The sequence below is a fragment of the Clarias gariepinus genome, chromosome 5, assembly GCF_024256425.1.
Source record: "Clarias gariepinus isolate MV-2021 ecotype Netherlands chromosome 5, CGAR_prim_01v2, whole genome shotgun sequence".
Lineage (NCBI taxonomy): Eukaryota > Metazoa > Chordata > Actinopteri > Siluriformes > Clariidae > Clarias > Clarias gariepinus.
Window position 1 is genome coordinate 5,326,148 of NC_071104.1, and position 18,397 is coordinate 5,344,544.

At 39.0% G+C, this 18,397-nt stretch overlaps 1 protein-coding gene across 1 annotated transcript; it reads right to left on the reverse strand.

Moving 5' to 3' along the window:
* Window positions 1–3,199: 3,199 nt before the first annotated feature.
* Window positions 3,200–18,030, reverse strand: med4 (mediator complex subunit 4). The gene is made up of 7 exons (XM_053496081.1): window positions 17,934–18,030; window positions 17,457–17,523; window positions 15,048–15,218; window positions 9,579–9,636; window positions 9,246–9,332; window positions 8,883–9,014; window positions 3,200–3,782 (listed from the first exon to the last, which is right to left on the reverse strand). Exons 1-7 carry the CDS (start codon window positions 17,999–18,001, stop codon window positions 3,607–3,609), a joined length of 759 nt encoding a protein of 252 aa, XP_053352056.1. The 5' UTR covers window positions 18,002–18,030; the 3' UTR covers window positions 3,200–3,606.
* Window positions 18,031–18,397: the final 367 nt, after the last annotated feature.

Consider the following 18,397-nt stretch of genomic DNA (forward strand, 5'->3'; position numbering starts at 1 on the left):
GTGTGGCAATTTAATTGCATAAAATAAGTTATTCGTATTTTCTGTATAGTCACTAATTAAATGTTTGAGATTATGGAAACAGTTACTTTCACTTTTAGCTACGATATAATGATGTTGAACTTGTGTGAATATACAGTGGTGTGAAAAACTATTTGCCCCCTTCCTGATTTCTTATTCTTTTGCATGTTTGTCACACTTAAATGTTTCTGCTCATCAAAAACCGTTAACTATTAGTCAAAGATAACATAATTGAACACAAAATGCAGTTTTTAAATGATGGTTTTTATTATTAACTGTAATATAAACACTGAATTAAGGAATAGTAATACATTACTTCATTACTGTAATTAGTCGTATATATTTATTCCTAATGTACTACTTCGGCATGTATTACCCCAACACTGCCTGCATTTGTAAATAAAAAATATACTTTTTTTTTTTTTTACTTTCTATTTCATTTTGAAATGAGATGGAAAGTAATTGTAGTATATATACAGATTATATAAGGGATGAATGTAGACCTACGGTGGTTATTTATGGTTAAAATATTGCATATCCATACAGTATCTGGGAGAAATAACTAATTTTAGAACTAAACACACATGCTAGATCATTAAACATTTTCTAATCACAAATCCTATTTTAACTCTATTTTAGATCAATTTACAACCACACACACAATTTTCTATGCTTATTAAGTACAACATTTATAAATGGAAGCATTGGCTCACAATAGTTAATAACATTAATCAAGAATATTATAATCATAAAACAGCAGCTATATTATTTGAACTCAATTTTAAGTGTGAACGAGGTCAAACAGTCACAAGTATTACTTCTCGTTCAAAAAGTTCACAAGGTCAAAGTGCAGCAATGTAAATGTCACACCCAGAGGACCGGGATGCTGCTGTTGGATGTACAGCCTCTTATTGTTGTAAAACTGTCTATTGATGAGTGGGTCTCCCAGACGTGGGACACACCACTGGAGGGGTCAGAAAGAGGTATTCTACTGTCCCCCAGTCAATCAGCAGATTGTTCAGAGCCTTAAAAAAGAAAAAAAATCATGCTAAATAAGTTAATTGAACATCAAATTAACTTATAAACACTGTATAAATTTTGTAATGCTTTGGCCTCTGTACATCATCACATTGAATTTGAAATGAAACACGAAAGAAAAGTGTGGCATTAACCATTCAAGAATTACGACATGCTCACATACACACACCATTTTGGGGGATCATAAATAAAGGAAAAAAATTATCACACTTTAGGATTGGCTTTAATACTTGAATGAAAATCCTTCGGAGTCAACAACTGCCTGAAGTCTGTAAGCCATGGACCTGACCTGCTGAGGTTCCTCTCCCAAGATGCTTTGCCAGACTTGTGGGTCTTCCTGCCTTCAGTCTTTCTTCCTTTAGTGAAAAGCATGCTCTACCTTTCTTTACCTGATTATCATGCTACACCCGGCCATGCAACTACATGAAGGAAAGCTGAACATTAGTTATTAGCTAATGATTAATAGTTACAAGTGACCGTCGAGTTGAAAATGGATCCAAAAGCTGAGAACTCTTTATGCAGTCGCTCGTCATTCAGGTCCTTCACACACAGTTTCACAGCCGACAGAACAGACGGCAGTCAACATCTAACGTGTGTGTGTGTATGTGTGTGTGTGGGATTCTTCACGTTGATCTGTGTTTCAGCCGGACGCTCCTCACAGGACTTGTAGAGTGTGTGATAAACCTGGAACACAATCAAGACACTTTAATGAGGAATGTAACAGATCAACAAACTGGTAATTACATTTAATTATATACAATCCAAAACAACAACAATTCAGACTGGTATATTGTGCTGATTTCCACATGACTTGTGCTCGCTGGGATCGCTGGGCAGCCCCGGCTCTCTCGAACCGTGAGTGATGAGTCCCTCTGACCCAAAAGTATTTGAACACATTGAGCAGCTCCTAAACACGCTCAGCTAAGGATTAAAGCTTAGCAGACCAGTTACAGAGGTCTGTTAGACGAGTGTAATATTCACAGTTCACTTCAATATTCTGTACATTTGTCCTTATTCGCCTAAAGGGAATGATGTCACTTACAGGTTATATATTATACTGACTCACATGCGTCACTTCTTGTAGCATTTAAAATGTGCGAAAAGTCATTCAGCAGAACACTGAGCCCTGACACACTGTGGAAATTGTTCAGGAATAGTCTGAGGAACTCAACAACAGCTCTGAGGTGTCATCTCAGGATCCAAGTTCTTCAGCTCTCAATCCAGTCTAGCATCTGTAGGATGTGTTGGAAAAACACGTCCGATCCATAGAGGCCCGACCTCATGACGTACAGTTGTGTTCAAAATAATAGCAGTGTGTTGAAAAACGTGAGTAAAGCTCCAAATCCATATAATAATAACATATAACTCCATATCGTGCACTTGTTCCCTGTGTTGTATAGGCATTGCATTCAGGTTGTACTTCCCATGACACTACAAAAGATTTATTTTTTTTGTCCTTCAAGATGTGAGAACAGTCCGTACTTTTAGTTGAATTTCAAGGAATTAATGATTTTTAACTTCCTAATTAATAGGATTTGAAAACTATTCAGGAATTTCAGCCATTTTCATTCACACACACACTCATGAATTTGTCTTGCCTCTTGAATAAATGCTGAAAGTCTTGACTAGGCTCACATATTGAGTGTTTCATTTCAAGCAGTAGTGAACAGAGGGCAAATGGCAAACCCCCCCCATCACTATTTCTGACCCTGACAGAATAACACAATCCTGTTTGTTATTGTAGTTTTCTTTAGTCAATGATGGTTACCAGTGTGATGCACAGATGGGTTTGGGTAACACCATGATGGTAATATCTCATACGATAGAACAGTTATGCTGTTCTTACATCTAACCACTGCGGTTTGAAGCCACAGCACTTTGATCACTGAATGAGATGTTGACCTTTAACTTTTCTTGTTGTGAATATGTACACACTTAACCAGAGAACACATTTGGTCAATTAACCATTTTTTTTTTGTTCACATTTACTGTATGTACAAACACACACCTGTCTACACTTAGATTGCTCAAAACCCTCACCCTGACCTTGACCCCTTCTTACCCCTCAGATCATACAAAGGCACACAAGTGAGCAGCACTAATTGCACTTAATGCTGCTCCAAATACACACACATACTGGACAAACATTTTACAAAAGTAACTTTATTTACATGGTCCGAAACCCGAACATTTTACAAGACTATTTACACAACTGCTGAGTGACATTAAAGGGTTCGCAGCATCTCCACACATGAGCTTAGAGTATTCTGAATTTCTTCAAACAAAGACAAACTGATCTGTTTCATATTCATCTCCAAAGATAAAATGTTTGTAAGGTACCAAAAAAAACCCCCCAAAAAAACCCCTCAGATTCTCTTTGTCTCTAGCAGTGAATAGGCATTAAAGTGAACAGTCTGGACGAAACAATGTGGAAGAAATTAAGTTGTTAATAACAGGCTTAATAGGTTGAGAATTAAAATACTTCTCATTCAAGTCCTTTTGGAGGATTTTCTATTCGCCACTCACACCTTATCGCTCGCTCACACACACTCAGTCTGAATCACTGCTGCTACTGGATGAGTCGGTGCTCATGGCCTCTACGTCGTCCTCATTCTCCTTATTGTGCCCCGGCAACTCCAAGCCGAGGTCGTTACCATGGTGAGGTGGTGGAGGCATCGCCATGGCAACATCCGCAGACTGCCATGGGTACTGAGGTGTTAGCACATCTTGGGAGGGAAAAGTAAAAATGAATATACAGCTCATTTGTGTTAACCATCATCATCATCATCATCAAGCTCAGACAGGAGACAGTTGAACAAGAGGGGAACGTCACTGTGATGTTTAAAGTCAATGAGTGTGCCATTAATAGTCTACACAAATTCAGCTGCGTCTCTCTATATTGATTAACAGGACAGCTAATGGTGTTTAAACTAGGGATGCACCGAAATTTTCGGCCGAAATAGCATTATCGGTTTCGGCCGAAACGTAAGAAAGCGCCGAAAATAAAAGCCGAAATTGTCGCCACGCCTCTCCCATCCTCCCGTCTCGTTCGCGCTGTCATTACGCATCAAACACGGAGTATGACGGCGGTTTGGAAGCACTTCAAAGTTTCAGATGAGGACAGCAAAGTTGCAATATGCAACATTTTTTTAATACAAACAAAAAGAAAATATTTTAAACATGTTTTTTAATGAAGCCATTTTCGGTTTCGGTATCGGTTTTCGGCCAAGTGCATCCAAAAATTTCGGTTTCGTTTTCGGCCCAGAATTTTCATTTCGGTGCATCCCTAGTTTAAACACAGTGTTCACATATAATCAGTAGCTAATAATGAATGAAAGTAGCATTACTTGTAATTGATCGTGGAATAATTAGTGTGTCAGTGTTTCAGGTTTTGGGGTTTTATATCTAGACTGAGAAAACAAACTGGTTTTATGTTTTAGCAAAATGCAAATCTTTAGGATTTTGCCTAGTCAACTGAAAACAAGCTAAAAACACAATTACAGGCCACAGTCTTAGTTTAAAGGTTCAGATGAAAAAAGACTGCATTCTGGAGTTACACTGTAAAAAAAAAAAAAAAGTTGAATTTTAAAGTACTTTTCCTTGTATGTAGTAAAAAACTACATACAAATCTCTGTAAAATTACAGACATTATCTGTAAATTATTAAGTCAACTGTTTAAGTATTATTTCAATACTGAAAAATTATTTTTTTTAACTGTAAAAATATGTATTTTTACTGTTTTTTCTGTTTTTGTAAATTACGTACAACTTAATATAAAATTACAATAATACATTGTAATTAAATTTAAAACTTGCCACAAGTAATTTCTTTTTTTTGTTTTGATGACATTTGTTCTGAAATATCACCCTGGTAATCTAGCCATCAGCTTTCTTAAAGCAGGCCTGAATATTCTGACACAAGGATAATGTAGCCGTGTAGTTGTTTTAAAGCAGTGCTTAAAGTTACATTTTGATATTTTGCTTGTATAAGGGGAACTATGGTGTTATTTTTGTACCAAAAACTCTGCAAGTTCTCTGCGTTAACTGTCACAGTCAATTAGAAGCTGGAACATCCTAATTTTGTTTCCGATTGGCTGATCAGCAGCTGGAGGCGGAGATATTCTAATTACCACTTTGTTACTGGCGCATTTAAATAAGCGTGCGTGTAAGGGCAGGACCTGACGCACAATACGTTTAATTGCTCAGGTATCAGACACAAATGTGAGGCGATATGAACCAGCCAACGGGAAACAGGAGTCAGAGAGTCAGTGTGTGTACTGTACTCTGAAATCTAACTGCAGTTCAAGTGTTAGTGTCCGACACTGTTAGCCTGACAGGGTCAGATAGATGACTTATGTTACATTAACAGCTGCTTTTACTCTCCAAAATGTAAAGTTCCACAAACTTTGTGTATTTGTACTTTTAAACAACTCATTCCATTCAGTAAATTAATGTCAATACTTCAGTCAAAATAAATGTATATGAAAATATTCTCATATATATATATAAAATACAGTAGACATTGACACGTCTTGTTCTCTATTTGTCACTCTATTTCATAGAGATCAATATGTTAAAAACGTCTATGTATATGTAACTACCTGCTTCTGTGTGATATTTACATGAACATTTTCCAGCTCAGTTTACTGCCAGTGATGATAAAACTTGCTTACATTTTAGATCAAACATCTCTACCTTCCCCATATCCAACGCCTTCGTGTGCTTATTCCCTTCAGTGTGGGCAGGCGGAATCGGGACCAGCGCTCTCTAGCTGCAGGGACTGGAGCTGTTTGCCTACATTGGACATTTCCTATCCCCTGTACCCTAATCGTTGCAATGTTTATGTCTTGTGTTTACATGTTTTTATGTGCTTGTTGCTGAGGTATTTTTGTACCCCTGATCGCACACTGCCCTTTTCGAAGGACAGTCTGGGAGGGGATTTTTTACCCTCGTATCCTAATGTATCTATTTCTTATCTTCTATGATGGCGCTGTTTAGGCGGCTGCCGTCGCGACTCTGTGGTCGCACAAAATCATTTCACTGCATATTGTACTCTGTATGATTGTGTATGTGAGAAATAAAATTTGAATTTGAATTTGATTTGAAACATTTACCATGGCAGACAAGACATCCAGTAGAGGGACAAGTCCTTTACTAGTAAGTATGGAGTGCAATAAAGACTACTTTAAATCTTTTTATGGTGATTTAAAAGTTAACTCCTTCAAACTTTGGATCATTTTGAGTATTTTTTTGTTTTACTTTGTGGCGATCCTTTCCGTATTGTCTCACTTAAACCCTTTAAGAGCCTGTCAGTGGTAAAAATAAGTTGTTTACACTGATGTACATGCTTTTCCTGTTGGATTAGATTGCATAGTATTTTTCTGAATGCTGGTTGTAGCGTTCCAACTTGATACTGGACTTATTACGATTATGTTCCCTCATATAAAAAATCTAGTATTTTGTTAATCTGTTTCTCGGGGAACAGAAAAAGATTAACTTTTTTATTGAATCTAAGATCTCAATTTGTTTTTTTCCTCTCTCTTCCAATCCACCCTAAAGCACCAATGATCCAGTTGTTTACTGCCTGTTTGGAGTTAATTTCTTGGATACACTTGACCGTCCATTTTGCTATTTTGGTATGATTTCAATTTGACATAATTGTAATACATTTTTTGGGGAAAAAAAAAAAAAAAACATCTAATGATGTTTTAATGAAGGTGTTAAATCTGGGGAAAAAAAAAAATCAGTAAAATAATTGTGTTTTACTGCTAAACTTCTAGTGCTGTTGCCTTAAAGAAAAATGTTTAATCGTATAAATTTAGGAAAAAACTGTAAAATTATGTTTTTTCAAGATTAAATAATTTCTGTAAATTTTATGTACTTTTTATAAATTTTATGTTTTTATATACTACAGTATTTTACCTTAATTTTACGCTTTGTTTGGCAGTCATTCGACTATTTTTTACACCCCCTTTTTTTTAGTGTATAACAAGCTGATAAAAAAAAAAAATAATAATAATAATATATATATATATATATATACACATACACACACACACGTATATAGATATTACACTACCGTTCAAAAGTTTGGGGTCACTTTCTAACTCCATGATGGTTCCTGATTTTTTATTAATTTCTACATTGTAAAGGAATGCTGAAGGCGTCCAAAAAAAATGCATTAATCTCCTTTGAACAGTTAACGGTGAGATGTTTCTGCTACTTCTGCTCTAAAAAAATAGTCGAATGACTGGCAGCAATCTGAGGTGCTGTTAATTGGTCATTTTTCAGGCTGATAACTGAGAGCCAGTTTCATTATGGTGCTTGATAGATTTCGCAAATGCACTTGACAATACAGTTTTTGCAAGAACTATAACAGAAAGGCCGACCTCTGTGTCTTAAAATAACAACTAACTGTTGTTTTTCTTGCTGTTACATAATTACCTAATTACATATGTGTTATTTTATAGTTTTGAAATCCCCAGTATTGTTGTAGAATGTAGAAAATAAATCACTAAACAAAAACAAAGAAATTTGCAAGTGTTCTAAAACTTTTGAACGGTAGTATATATATATATATATATATATATATATATATATATATATCTCAACAGCTGTGTCATTAGTAAACGTCATGTTACTGATGCGACGACATTCCACCCCATATTATTTTCTATCACTCTGTTCAGTGTAGTCTTGTGTTGTTTTATGTAGCACCATGGAGTCCTGGAACACCTCTGTGTCACCTCATTGTGTGTGTACTCTACCTGCTGTGTATTTTTAAAATGACAATGAGAGCCACCTGACTTGACTCAATGCCTGAAACATTTGCTGGGATCGCTCACTGCTGCTCAAAATAGGATTCTGCTGTTCTATAGGATGTGTTTTCTGTTTCATCCAGACATGACGCATTATTCACACAACAAATCAATCAATCATTCTGGAAGTTGATGAGCTGTGCCATCTAAATCTGTGCTGTTTTACTCAAAACTAATCGGTTTTGCAAAGGATTAAATCAGCAACGCAATAAATTCAATTTATAAACCCTCCGCTTTGTCACTAGCAGGAGAAAGTACATGTACAAGTTTCATAATATTTTGCAAACACACAGTGAAAACGATGTACTGAGATCGAGAGAGCTTTTTGACCTGTATTAACCCTCGTTAGTCACTAACCTTCGTTAATCACGATCAGGTCATGCCTTTGATAACATCTGCCTGGGTGTCAGTTCCAAAGTCTAATAGTGAGATTGTGACCGTGACAGGATTCATATAAGGACTGTGAGAGTTCAGCTCAGGCTTAAAATTAATGGTGGAATTAATTAAAAGTGGATTATTTGATTATTTCATCAGTTGTCTTAAATTTATTTGACTATAAAGGATCGATGTGTCCATGAGAAATCTGAGCAGGATGTTCGGTGTGTGCACAGACTTGTCTTGGATCAATTACTTTATCATTACTGTACTGAAACTTTATTACCTTGACACCATATTGAAATTAATGGAAATCTAACAAATTCTCAGGTATGACTCAGTGTCACACCTTAACACTGGGAAATAAGGTCTTCCTATAGTGGGACAAGGTTAAGGTCTGGTGTTAACACAGTGGGGGATAATAGGGTATTATCTATAATAGTAATATTTATACTTTTGCTAATTTGGGTTTCTAAGTCCATATTGATGATCATACTAACTGACATCTATAATGTGCTAAAAAGAACCAACATCATCTTCTAAACAATACATTAACATAATAATTCTACAGGACTCATCAGATGTCTCAATCAGATCTATAAACACTGTATCTGTATTGTAGGAAGACACGTACCTGGTAATCTCCCAGCAGCCAGTGCGTCTCCAGGCAGGTGGCCATTCACACCATTGGTGGGCAGGTTACACATGTGACCCAGCATTCCACTACGCATCTCAAGGTCAGTGGGATACGGCCTCCGTGGGTCACCTAACACACACACACACACCATCAAAAATGCACATTCACCTGGGACAATTTGCATATAGTTTTATGAAATATTTTTTCTCTTTTTTTTTTTTTGGGTTGTTACTGGAAAAAAATTGACAAACACTATTAAGGACGTTATCTATAAAAGAAACATTTTCTTTTTGGTAAAAATGAGAAATTGAAAGACACAGACAGAAAAAAGGGGATCAATAGACCTGTTAGAGGACATACCTGGGACCCAGTTGAGAGGAGCACACACTGCATTACTGGCACTTATCCTGTGTGCGTACTTTATAATCTCCTCTGAAGAGATGCTCCCTTGTAAAGAGAAAAAAAATACAGACAGATAATGAGTTTAACAGCACTATAGAGTGATACAAAGCAAAACTAAAGGTTTTAATGTATTGTATCTGAAACTAGATGTTACAGGAGCAGCTAGATAATGCTGCAAAACAAGTGTGTAAGAGCAGAGTTGGTTCACTAGTGATGAAGTCAACACTACATTCAGAAAAGGCGATTTAAGCATCTGCTCAGGGTGATGGAGTCGCCCTCGTCGAGAAATACCTTTTCTGGCCTTGTCGATGGATTTGAGTTTCTCTTTGGCCTGGTACACAGCAGTGGCCTGCAGAGAGAGAGAGAGAGAGAGAGAGAGAGAGAGAGAGAGAGAGAGAGAGAGAGAGAGAGAGAGAGAGAGATGGGTGAAGAAAAAAGAGAAGAAAGAAATAGATAGACAAAGACAGAGGAGTGATGGAAAGTAATTGAGAAAGAGGGCAAAGAAAGAAAGTGATGAAAAAGAGTAAAAGAGAGAAAGAATGTTCATGATGTTGTGACACTCACTGCATTTTTTCACCCCACCCAAAAAATAAATAACCACACACACACATACACACACACACCACAGGCTTCTCCTGCTTAACCGACGTGACGGCAGCAGCCCACATACCGTCTCGCTTAGAGGAGAAAAATTGATTTTTCATCAATCAATGTTGTTTGTGTGCTGATGGCTCGGGAGAAGACAAGCGCAGATGAGCCTAGCAACAGGCATCAAGGAAACTGCACATTACCCATGATGCTTTGTGCTAAACGACTGAAAGCCTTTTCTGAGGACTGTTTGAAGCCTTTTTCACACACGTGCGCACAGGACTAAGGGTGTCACGATCCTCCAAATCCTTGATTCGATTACGTTTTCAATTCTAAAGTCACGGTTCGATTCTCGAAAGCACATTGAAAGCACAAGCTATGCCATTTTAAGACTTTTATGCAATATAATAATATCTGACCTTTGTTTGCAATGTACCACACACTACATTGTCAAATTTAAAATGTTTATTAACAATATAATGTAACAATAACTTATATCTTCAGTCAACTGGAAACTTGTACAAAATAACCTGTCATTTAATTTCTCTTTTGTAACTGCAGTTTTCTTCACAGATGATGACATTCAAGTTTACAAAAAAATTGCAGTTTCAAGTTCTTGTTAAAGAACTTATATATAAAAATATAGCAAAAATACTGTCATAAACATTAATTATTTACATTTATATGGGCAGCTTTTTTTAAATATAGTTTCATGTTTTTCTTTAAGAAAATGAGAATGTCCACATTCTCTGTGGAGAGGGCTGCTCTACGAGATGTCACAATGTCCCCAGCTGTTGAGAACACTCTTTTACTTGCCACACTTGTTGCTTGTACAGCAAGATAACGTTTGGCAAGCTTGGACAAATTTGGGTACTGGTTCTAAGACCTTCAATAACCTTCTCCTTCACATTATTGTACATGGAGGGTATCACCGTAGCTGTGAGATGCGTCCTACTTGGGATTGCGTAGCGCGGTTCTAGCACGCTAATTAAATGCCTAAAACCGGAGTTTTCTACCACTGAATTAGGTTGCATGTCCGTGGCTATAAATACTCCTACCGCACGTGTAATTGCCTTTGCACGTGTTCATTTACTTGGGAGTTTTATTCCAAATGAAGACGGGAGAGTAGTTTGTGTTACACTTGTTGGTTTAACAGACTAATCTATGTTTTTGTGGTGCCTGCGGAGATGCCCTGCCATGTTAGTCGTGCTGCTGGTGGAATAATGTGGTATACGTACATAGCAGAGCTTGCAAACTGTGTTTTTTTTGTCGACAACACAAACGTTGTCAACATAACTCACTGGAAATCCAAAATACTGCCCCACAGGCGACTTCAGTGAATGAGGAGGGGATTCAAGTTCTGGCGACGGGTCTCCTGCGTCTGCAGTTGCCATGCTATCTTTTGGCTGTTGTAGCTGTTCGGGTGACTCGCAGCACTTCAACAAGCAGTTTTTTTTTTCACTTGGCAAGCCAAGCTGACGTGACATGGGGGCGTGGCAGCATCGACGATTCCATTTTTTGATTCGATAATCGAGTTTGAGCATGAAATCGTGACACCCTTACACAGGACTGTTGCTCGCTTGCCTTTCTGAATTACAAGGGCCTTCCATCTTCGCTGGGTCAAAAGTAATTAAACAACTGAGTAAAGCCTCCTCCCTAATCGAAGTGTAGCATGTTTTCTTGCTATTTCATGACAAATTAATAAGCTAAAGGAACTTTCAATGTGCAGTTTAAGGGGACGCTGATGCAAGTGAAGGAGGTCATCATGAGGCAGTTTTTATTCTCAGAGAGCAAGAAAGAGAGAGAGAGAGAGAGAGAGAGAGAGAGTGTCATAAGGCTTGGAAGAGCTCAGGCAGGAGTCTCACTGTCCAAGTCTGTAATCAACAGACGCCTCCGTGAATGTAAACACATACTGTAGGGATTACCTCAAAACACAGACCAGTGGGAACACTTAAGGGCAGAAAGGCCAGATTAGACTTAAAATAATTAAATTATGAAACATTTGTTTGAAAGTAATCAAATCAATAAATTTTAAGCGCCTGTCTAATGGAAGAATATTGTTAGAACGGATGAGAGTAATTGTGAGGCAGTTGTTATGGCATGGGTGTGTTCGGCGCGAGGGCACTGACTCACTGGTGTTTACTGATGCTGTGATGGTTGACAGAAGTAACAGGATGGTTTCTGAAGTGTAGAGAGCTCTACTTATTGCTCAGATTCAGTCAACCACAGCAAAACCGATAGGACAGAACTTCAGAGTACAGATGGATAACGAGCCAAACATAATATCAAAGCAGCACCACTGGTTAAGGCCAGGGTCTTAAAAAAAAAAAGGTCTTAAAGGGCTGTCGGTCACCTGACCTCAACCCAACTGGACCAGTTCACTTTCATCACTTACTGAAGACAAAGCACAAGTAAAGTAAAAGGACGGCAGCAGTAAAAGCCTGGCAAAGGCTGTCAGTTACTGCAAAGGATTTGCATCCAAATATATACAATTTATTTTAATCATTATACTTCAAACTTTCAAGTGAAAGTCCAATCACTTTTGACCCTTTTGAAAATGACGGGCCTTTAACAAACTGCTGAAAATCCTAAATGATTTGTGTACGAGTGAACAGGATGATTCTGTACCTGTGGATTAACCTGACACTATGCGTGGCGGACACGTTCACATTCACAGATTACACAATCATTCAAACGTGTGAACACATCTACAGTACACGGGTGCAGAACGTACTCTCCTGTAGGGCTGCAACAACTAATCGATAATTATCGATAATGAAATTCGTTGTCAACAAATGCCGTTATCGATTAGTTGGGCTGCTCACGTCACTGAGGCGCGCGACCACAAGATGCACAAATACACACAGATACACAGCCGCTCGCGCAATGGAGGTTACAGGAGCGTCTGCAGGAAAAAGCGCGCGCCCCGAGTCCTCCAAGGTTTGATAGCAATTTACATTAAACGCCTCTAAGAAGACGGTAACCTGCACGCTATGCAAGACCGAGCTTTCAGCTTTAATGGCATGTCATGCACGAACACTTAAACAGAAAACGTGTTGGTGTTACGGATGGCGAAACGTCAGCAGGGTCAGTAAAAACTGTATCTCCATCGTGTAAAAGTTGTATAGTTTAAGTGCTTTTGTTTAAACTGTTTGCTAACTTCGGGACAGTCGCGCTAGATCTGTTCATGTGCTACTCGCTAGCATCACATTGCGCAATCACCTTATGAGCAATAGTGATTAGTTAAATGCCGCTACTTTAGATTAGCTTAATTTACACGGTGTGAATAACAGTAGAATATTACATTTAGTGATTGTTGTGGTTTTCAGCGAATGCAAATAACAGTATATTTGTGACTATTAGCTTTATGGATTTCTACAGTTTTTTTTTTTTTTTTTAAAGTCCACTACAAAGTTAACTTGTAATTAACTGTGGTTTACTTATGCATACATCATTTTATTATACAAAATTACATTATTTTAGCTGTTTATATCTTAACTGAATATATCAGTGTATTTTTTAAACTATATATATATATATATATATACATTTCATTTAAGGTTTAAAATGTCAAAAAATTAAGATTATTAAACACTATATGTGGCTTTTGCATTTTAAAAAGTTTCTTTTTATACATAAATAATACCCTGATTTACGTTTTTAAATAGCAAAAATATCAAATTAAAGAAGTGGTTAGGTTTTATCCGATTAATCGATTAATCGAAAACATAATCGCCCAACTAATCGATTATCAAAAATCTTCTTTTTTGTCTTTGGGCTGTTCCCTTTCAGGGGTCGCCACAGCGAATCATTTGCCTCCATCTAACCCTATCCTCTGCATCCTCTTCTCTCACACCAATTAACTTCATGTCCTCTCTCACTGCATCCATAAATCTCCTCTTTGGTCTTCCTCTAGACCTCCTGCCTGGCAGTTCCAACCTCAGCATCCTTCTACCGATATATTCACAATCTCTCCTCTGAACATGTCCAAACCACCTCAATCTGGCCTCTCTGACTTGATCTCCAAAACATCTAACGTGGGTTGTCCCTCTGATAAACTCATTCTTGATCCTATCCATCCTTGTCACTCCCAAAGAGAACCTCAACATCTTCAGCTCTGCTACCTCCAACTCTGCCTCCTGTCTTTTCTTCAGCGCCACTGTCTCTAAGCCGTAGAGCATCGCTGGTCTCACCACTGTCCTGTACATCTTTCCTTTCATTCTCGCTGATACTCTTTTATCGCACAACACACCTGACACTTTTTAATCGATTATCAAAATAATTGTTAGTTGCAGCCCTACTCTCCTGTTCTGACTCTCTCACTCCCCCTGCTGGTCATCTCTCATAATCAAAAGGTCAAACTCTTCTGATAAACCCCGCTGGTTTACACTTGGCTTCTTCACACTCTCAGCAGCTGGACTTTATTTTTGCCTTACATAAAGTTTGAAGCAGTGGTGGAACTGAACAACTTTGCCTGTTAATAGACGATACTATAATACTAGTCTTGAACCAGCAATGAGTGACAAAACTAACTCAAAGTGCTAAAGTAAAGGTGGCGATTAAATGTGCTACAACAAGCCAGAGTGACATGAAACATTTTAGAAAAGAGGCGTGAACGAGATGAGGTGGAAAAGGAGTCTTTTTCTGTTATTGCACTTCGTTTCTTTTCCACCACTCCCTCTTTCTATTTTGTCACCAAGCTTACATTTATTATTATTATTATTATTATTATTATTATTATTATTAATTAACACAATATTTGATACATGTGATCTACATGTGAGCAGGAGTGGCTTAATGGTGTCATTATTCATGGCACCACAGGTCGAGGGAAGCAATTTCCAGGGCGTATTTGGATTCAACAACCCAGGCGAAGTGCATCGCCAATACTGTGGCAGCTTTAATCTGGTGTGAAGACATATAATCTATCAGAGGAGGAGAAGGAGGATGACATGCCCAAAAGCTCCTAAAAAACGGAAATGTAACACATCTGACTGTGAATTACTTTCATGCAAGGTGATGGGTTCCCCTTCAGCCCCCCCCAACTTCAATTTCCTAGTGGAATTGCTTATAAGAAAATCTTTAGAAACATTCGATTGCGCACATTCCAGTGTTACAAAATATTACATTTCTTTATATTGTTTCCTATCTAGTTTACATAAACACACTCACCAGGATGTGCTCTGCCTCCTTAAGCTGTTTCTGCAGCAGCTGGATGTCACCGTCCCTCTTATCCACCTCTTTCTCCAGCTTCTGCATCTCCTCGTGTGTCCGGCCCTGCCTCGTGGCCGTCCTCATCAGCTCCTGGAACTCTCTGTCCCTCTGCACCAGCAGCTCCAGCACCTGTTCACATAAACCAGTTCGACAATACGCTTCAGTGCTGGGCTCAAGTCAGATTTCTGCATGTCTTTCTGTAAAAAAAAACAAAACATGGCGGTGTGTGTGTGTGTGTAGGTGTTTACTGTGTGTACTAGTAAAAATGGTGCGGAACGCATGATTATGCCGCAGTGGTCTCTTATTTTTTTCCAAAGCTGTATGTATATATGTTTTATATATTGTCCACAGCCCAGGATTTTTGTTGCTGGCACTATTGAAATCGCCGTTTGGCTTTGGCACGAGTGACCGAGGGTTTGGCTATAGCATCGCGGCCATGTACATTAACCTTGTGGAGCTGCAGAATAACAGTTTTGGTGGGAACAGGAGAGTTGAGGTAAACATTTAACTCTGCAGTGAGTTGGGCAGCTGAGGTTTTATGTTTAAGCACCCAGACGTCCCTTTCAAACAGCTTCCTCTTGTGTCCACAGTTAATCCTGTTGGATGTGGTTCGTCTTCCTTGGTGTATGCTGACGTTACCCTGGATACCGTGGCTCTTGATACATCTCAAAGACTTGATGTCTTGGTCACAGATGCACCATTGAGACGCGGACCAACAATTTGTCCTCTGATACGTCACCCATAATGTTGTGTGCATTGCAATATTTTAAGCAAAACTGTGCTATTACTCTGATAATTAAACCTTCACACTCTGCTCTTACTGGTGGAATGTTAATCAATGAAGATTGGCCACCAGGCTGGTCAAATTTAGCCATGAAACCTCCAACACTAAATTGGCCGGTGTTTCAGTTTCATCGTCCAACCACTGTACACACACACACACACACACACACACACACACACACACACAGTCAGCCAAAAAAATTTATACACACTTCAGGAATATAATATACATCAGTTTGATGTATATTATATTAATATAATACAAATAATATTAACATCAATATATAACATAATACATTTACTATTATAATATTTATTTATTTATTTTTTCCTGAAGTGTGTGTTGTTTTCAGCTGACTCTGTATATCGAATGGAAAGCTCACTGAATTGAAATGTGGCAGGAAAAGGTGCACAAGCAACAGGGACGACGGCAGTCTTAAGAAGACCATCAAGCAGATTCAAGAACTTGGAAGTGTTGGAGTGAGACCGAAGTCAGTGCTTCTGGTACTATTCCCACCAAGACATCTTTAGCAAATGGGCTACAACTGTTGAATTTCAAGTATCAAGCCACTGCTGAACAAGAGACAACATCACAAACGTCCAGTCCTTATCAAGAGAAAGACAAGAAACACTCAAACCAACACCACAGACGAGCTGAAAGCTGCTATCAAACTAACCCAGTCTTCAACTGTGCCGTAGCTGTGCCGCATCGATGCAGTAACTGGTGCTAAAGAAGCCCTGATCAAGTGTTAAGTGGAAGTTGGACATCCATGGATTTAAATCTTTTTAAAACTTAGAAAAATTTCCAGTATTTTGAGATTTGCATCAGCTGTAAACCACAATTATCTAAATTAAAAATGAAATAAATAAAAAAGATGAAATATTTCACTTTAAATGTAAGCAATCTAGAATATACGCGAGTTTCACTTCAGGATATTGGTTTTTTTTTTGTTTGTTTGTTTTAGATGCAGTGTGTATATATTTTAACTAGAAGTTCAACATTCATGTTAATATCACTTTTGACACCAACAGCGTGGTCAGATTGTGTAGATTGCTACTAGCCAAGTCAAGTCTCTGGTCATAACAGAGAAAGAAATGCCCACCATTACGATTCTGAGTAAGTGGCACGGTGGCTTAGTGGTTAGTACTGTCGTCTTGCACCTCCAGGGTCCGGGTTCAAGTCCCGCCTCTGGGTCCGTGTGCATGCAGTTTGCATGTTCTCCCCGTGCTTGGTGGCTTTCATGCAGATTAGGTTTAATTGGTGTTCTCAAATTACCCAGTGTGTGTGTGTGTGTGTGTGTGTGTGTGTGTGCCCTGCCTTGAGCCCTGAGTCTCCTGGGATAGGCTCCAGGCCCCCTGGACACAGGATAAAGTGGTGTAGACTGTATGTGACGGGTGTGGAGGCGGGTGCGAGTGACGGGCGAGGAGGCGGGTGCGAGTGACGGGCGAGGAGGCGGGTGCGAGTGACGGGCGAGGAGGTGTGAGTGACAGGTGAGGAGGCGGGTGTGAGTGACAGGCGAGGAGGCGGGTGTGAGTGACGGGTGAGGAGGCGGGTGTGAGTGACAGGTGAGGGGGCGGGGGTACCTGCGTGTCCTCTCCAGGCTGAGGGAGTTTCTGACTTCGTGACAGCGCGAGCATCTCGATCAGCTCTCTGTAGACACACAATAACATCACAACACATCAGCTTACTGATACCATAAAGAGAGATTAAACTAGTCAGATGTTTAACCGTCAGGCACAAATAAACAGTTTATTATTATGTGACGGCTGCATGAGTAGCGCTAGGATTAATATTGAACAGGTTCCGCCCAGCTCGCCGACAAACTGCGCTGTGATTGGTTCATTATTTCAGACTGTCCAATCAGCGGCCGGGAGAACGAACCACCAGCCAATCAAATCCTCTGACGGAACCCGGGTTAAAGCGAGACATTAGCAAAGCTAGCCAAACCGGGTAAACTTCCTGTCGTTCGCCGCGGTAAATTGAAATTTAAATTCGTAGAAAGATGAAACATTAGAATACTAAAAATGATCGAAACAACATAAAACAGCCATAAAACCCACCTGGATAACACCTCAATATCATTAAGAGCGGACAACAGTTTTTCTTTCGTAGATTTCTCAGCCGCCATGTTGCTTTTCCTCTTCTTCTTCTCTGATGTTTTATGCAGCCCGACAGACTCACTGACTGTGCAATACCGCCACCTGCTGAGAGGAAACGGTTCTACAGTATACAGTACAGCAAGCGCTCTGTCTCCCTCTTCTGACATCTGGAATCTGTGGCTCTTCACAGCATCTCAGCACTGCAGGGAAACTCCTTCATACAGGCCACACACATACATGCCTTATTTGTATAAACTGTATGACTTATTGGGGATTATTTGCATGAAAGCTTAGTGGGATGGGGTAAACAAACAGGTAAAAGAGCCAACTGAGTGAGCGAGGAGCGACAACAGGTTGAGTCGCAGCCCATCACAGGCTCACGGCAGTGACAGATGTTTTCAAAGTAACTTAACAGTAACGTAATT

Bases quoted from the DNA above. Each gene is read 5' to 3' on its own strand.
- med4 (XM_053496081.1), bottom strand. From the start codon at position 18,001: ATGGCGGCTGAGAAATCTACGAAAGAAAAACTGTTGTCCGCTCTTAAT. The intron at 9,015-9,245 runs GTATGTCCTCTA...TGTGTGTGTTAG, and splicing joins TCCTCTCAACTGGGTCCCAG to GTGACCCACGGAGGCCGTAT. The intron at 3,783-8,882 runs GTACGTGTCTTC...TTCCCTCCCAAG, and splicing joins GGCTGCTGGGAGATTACCAG to ATGTGCTAACACCTCAGTAC.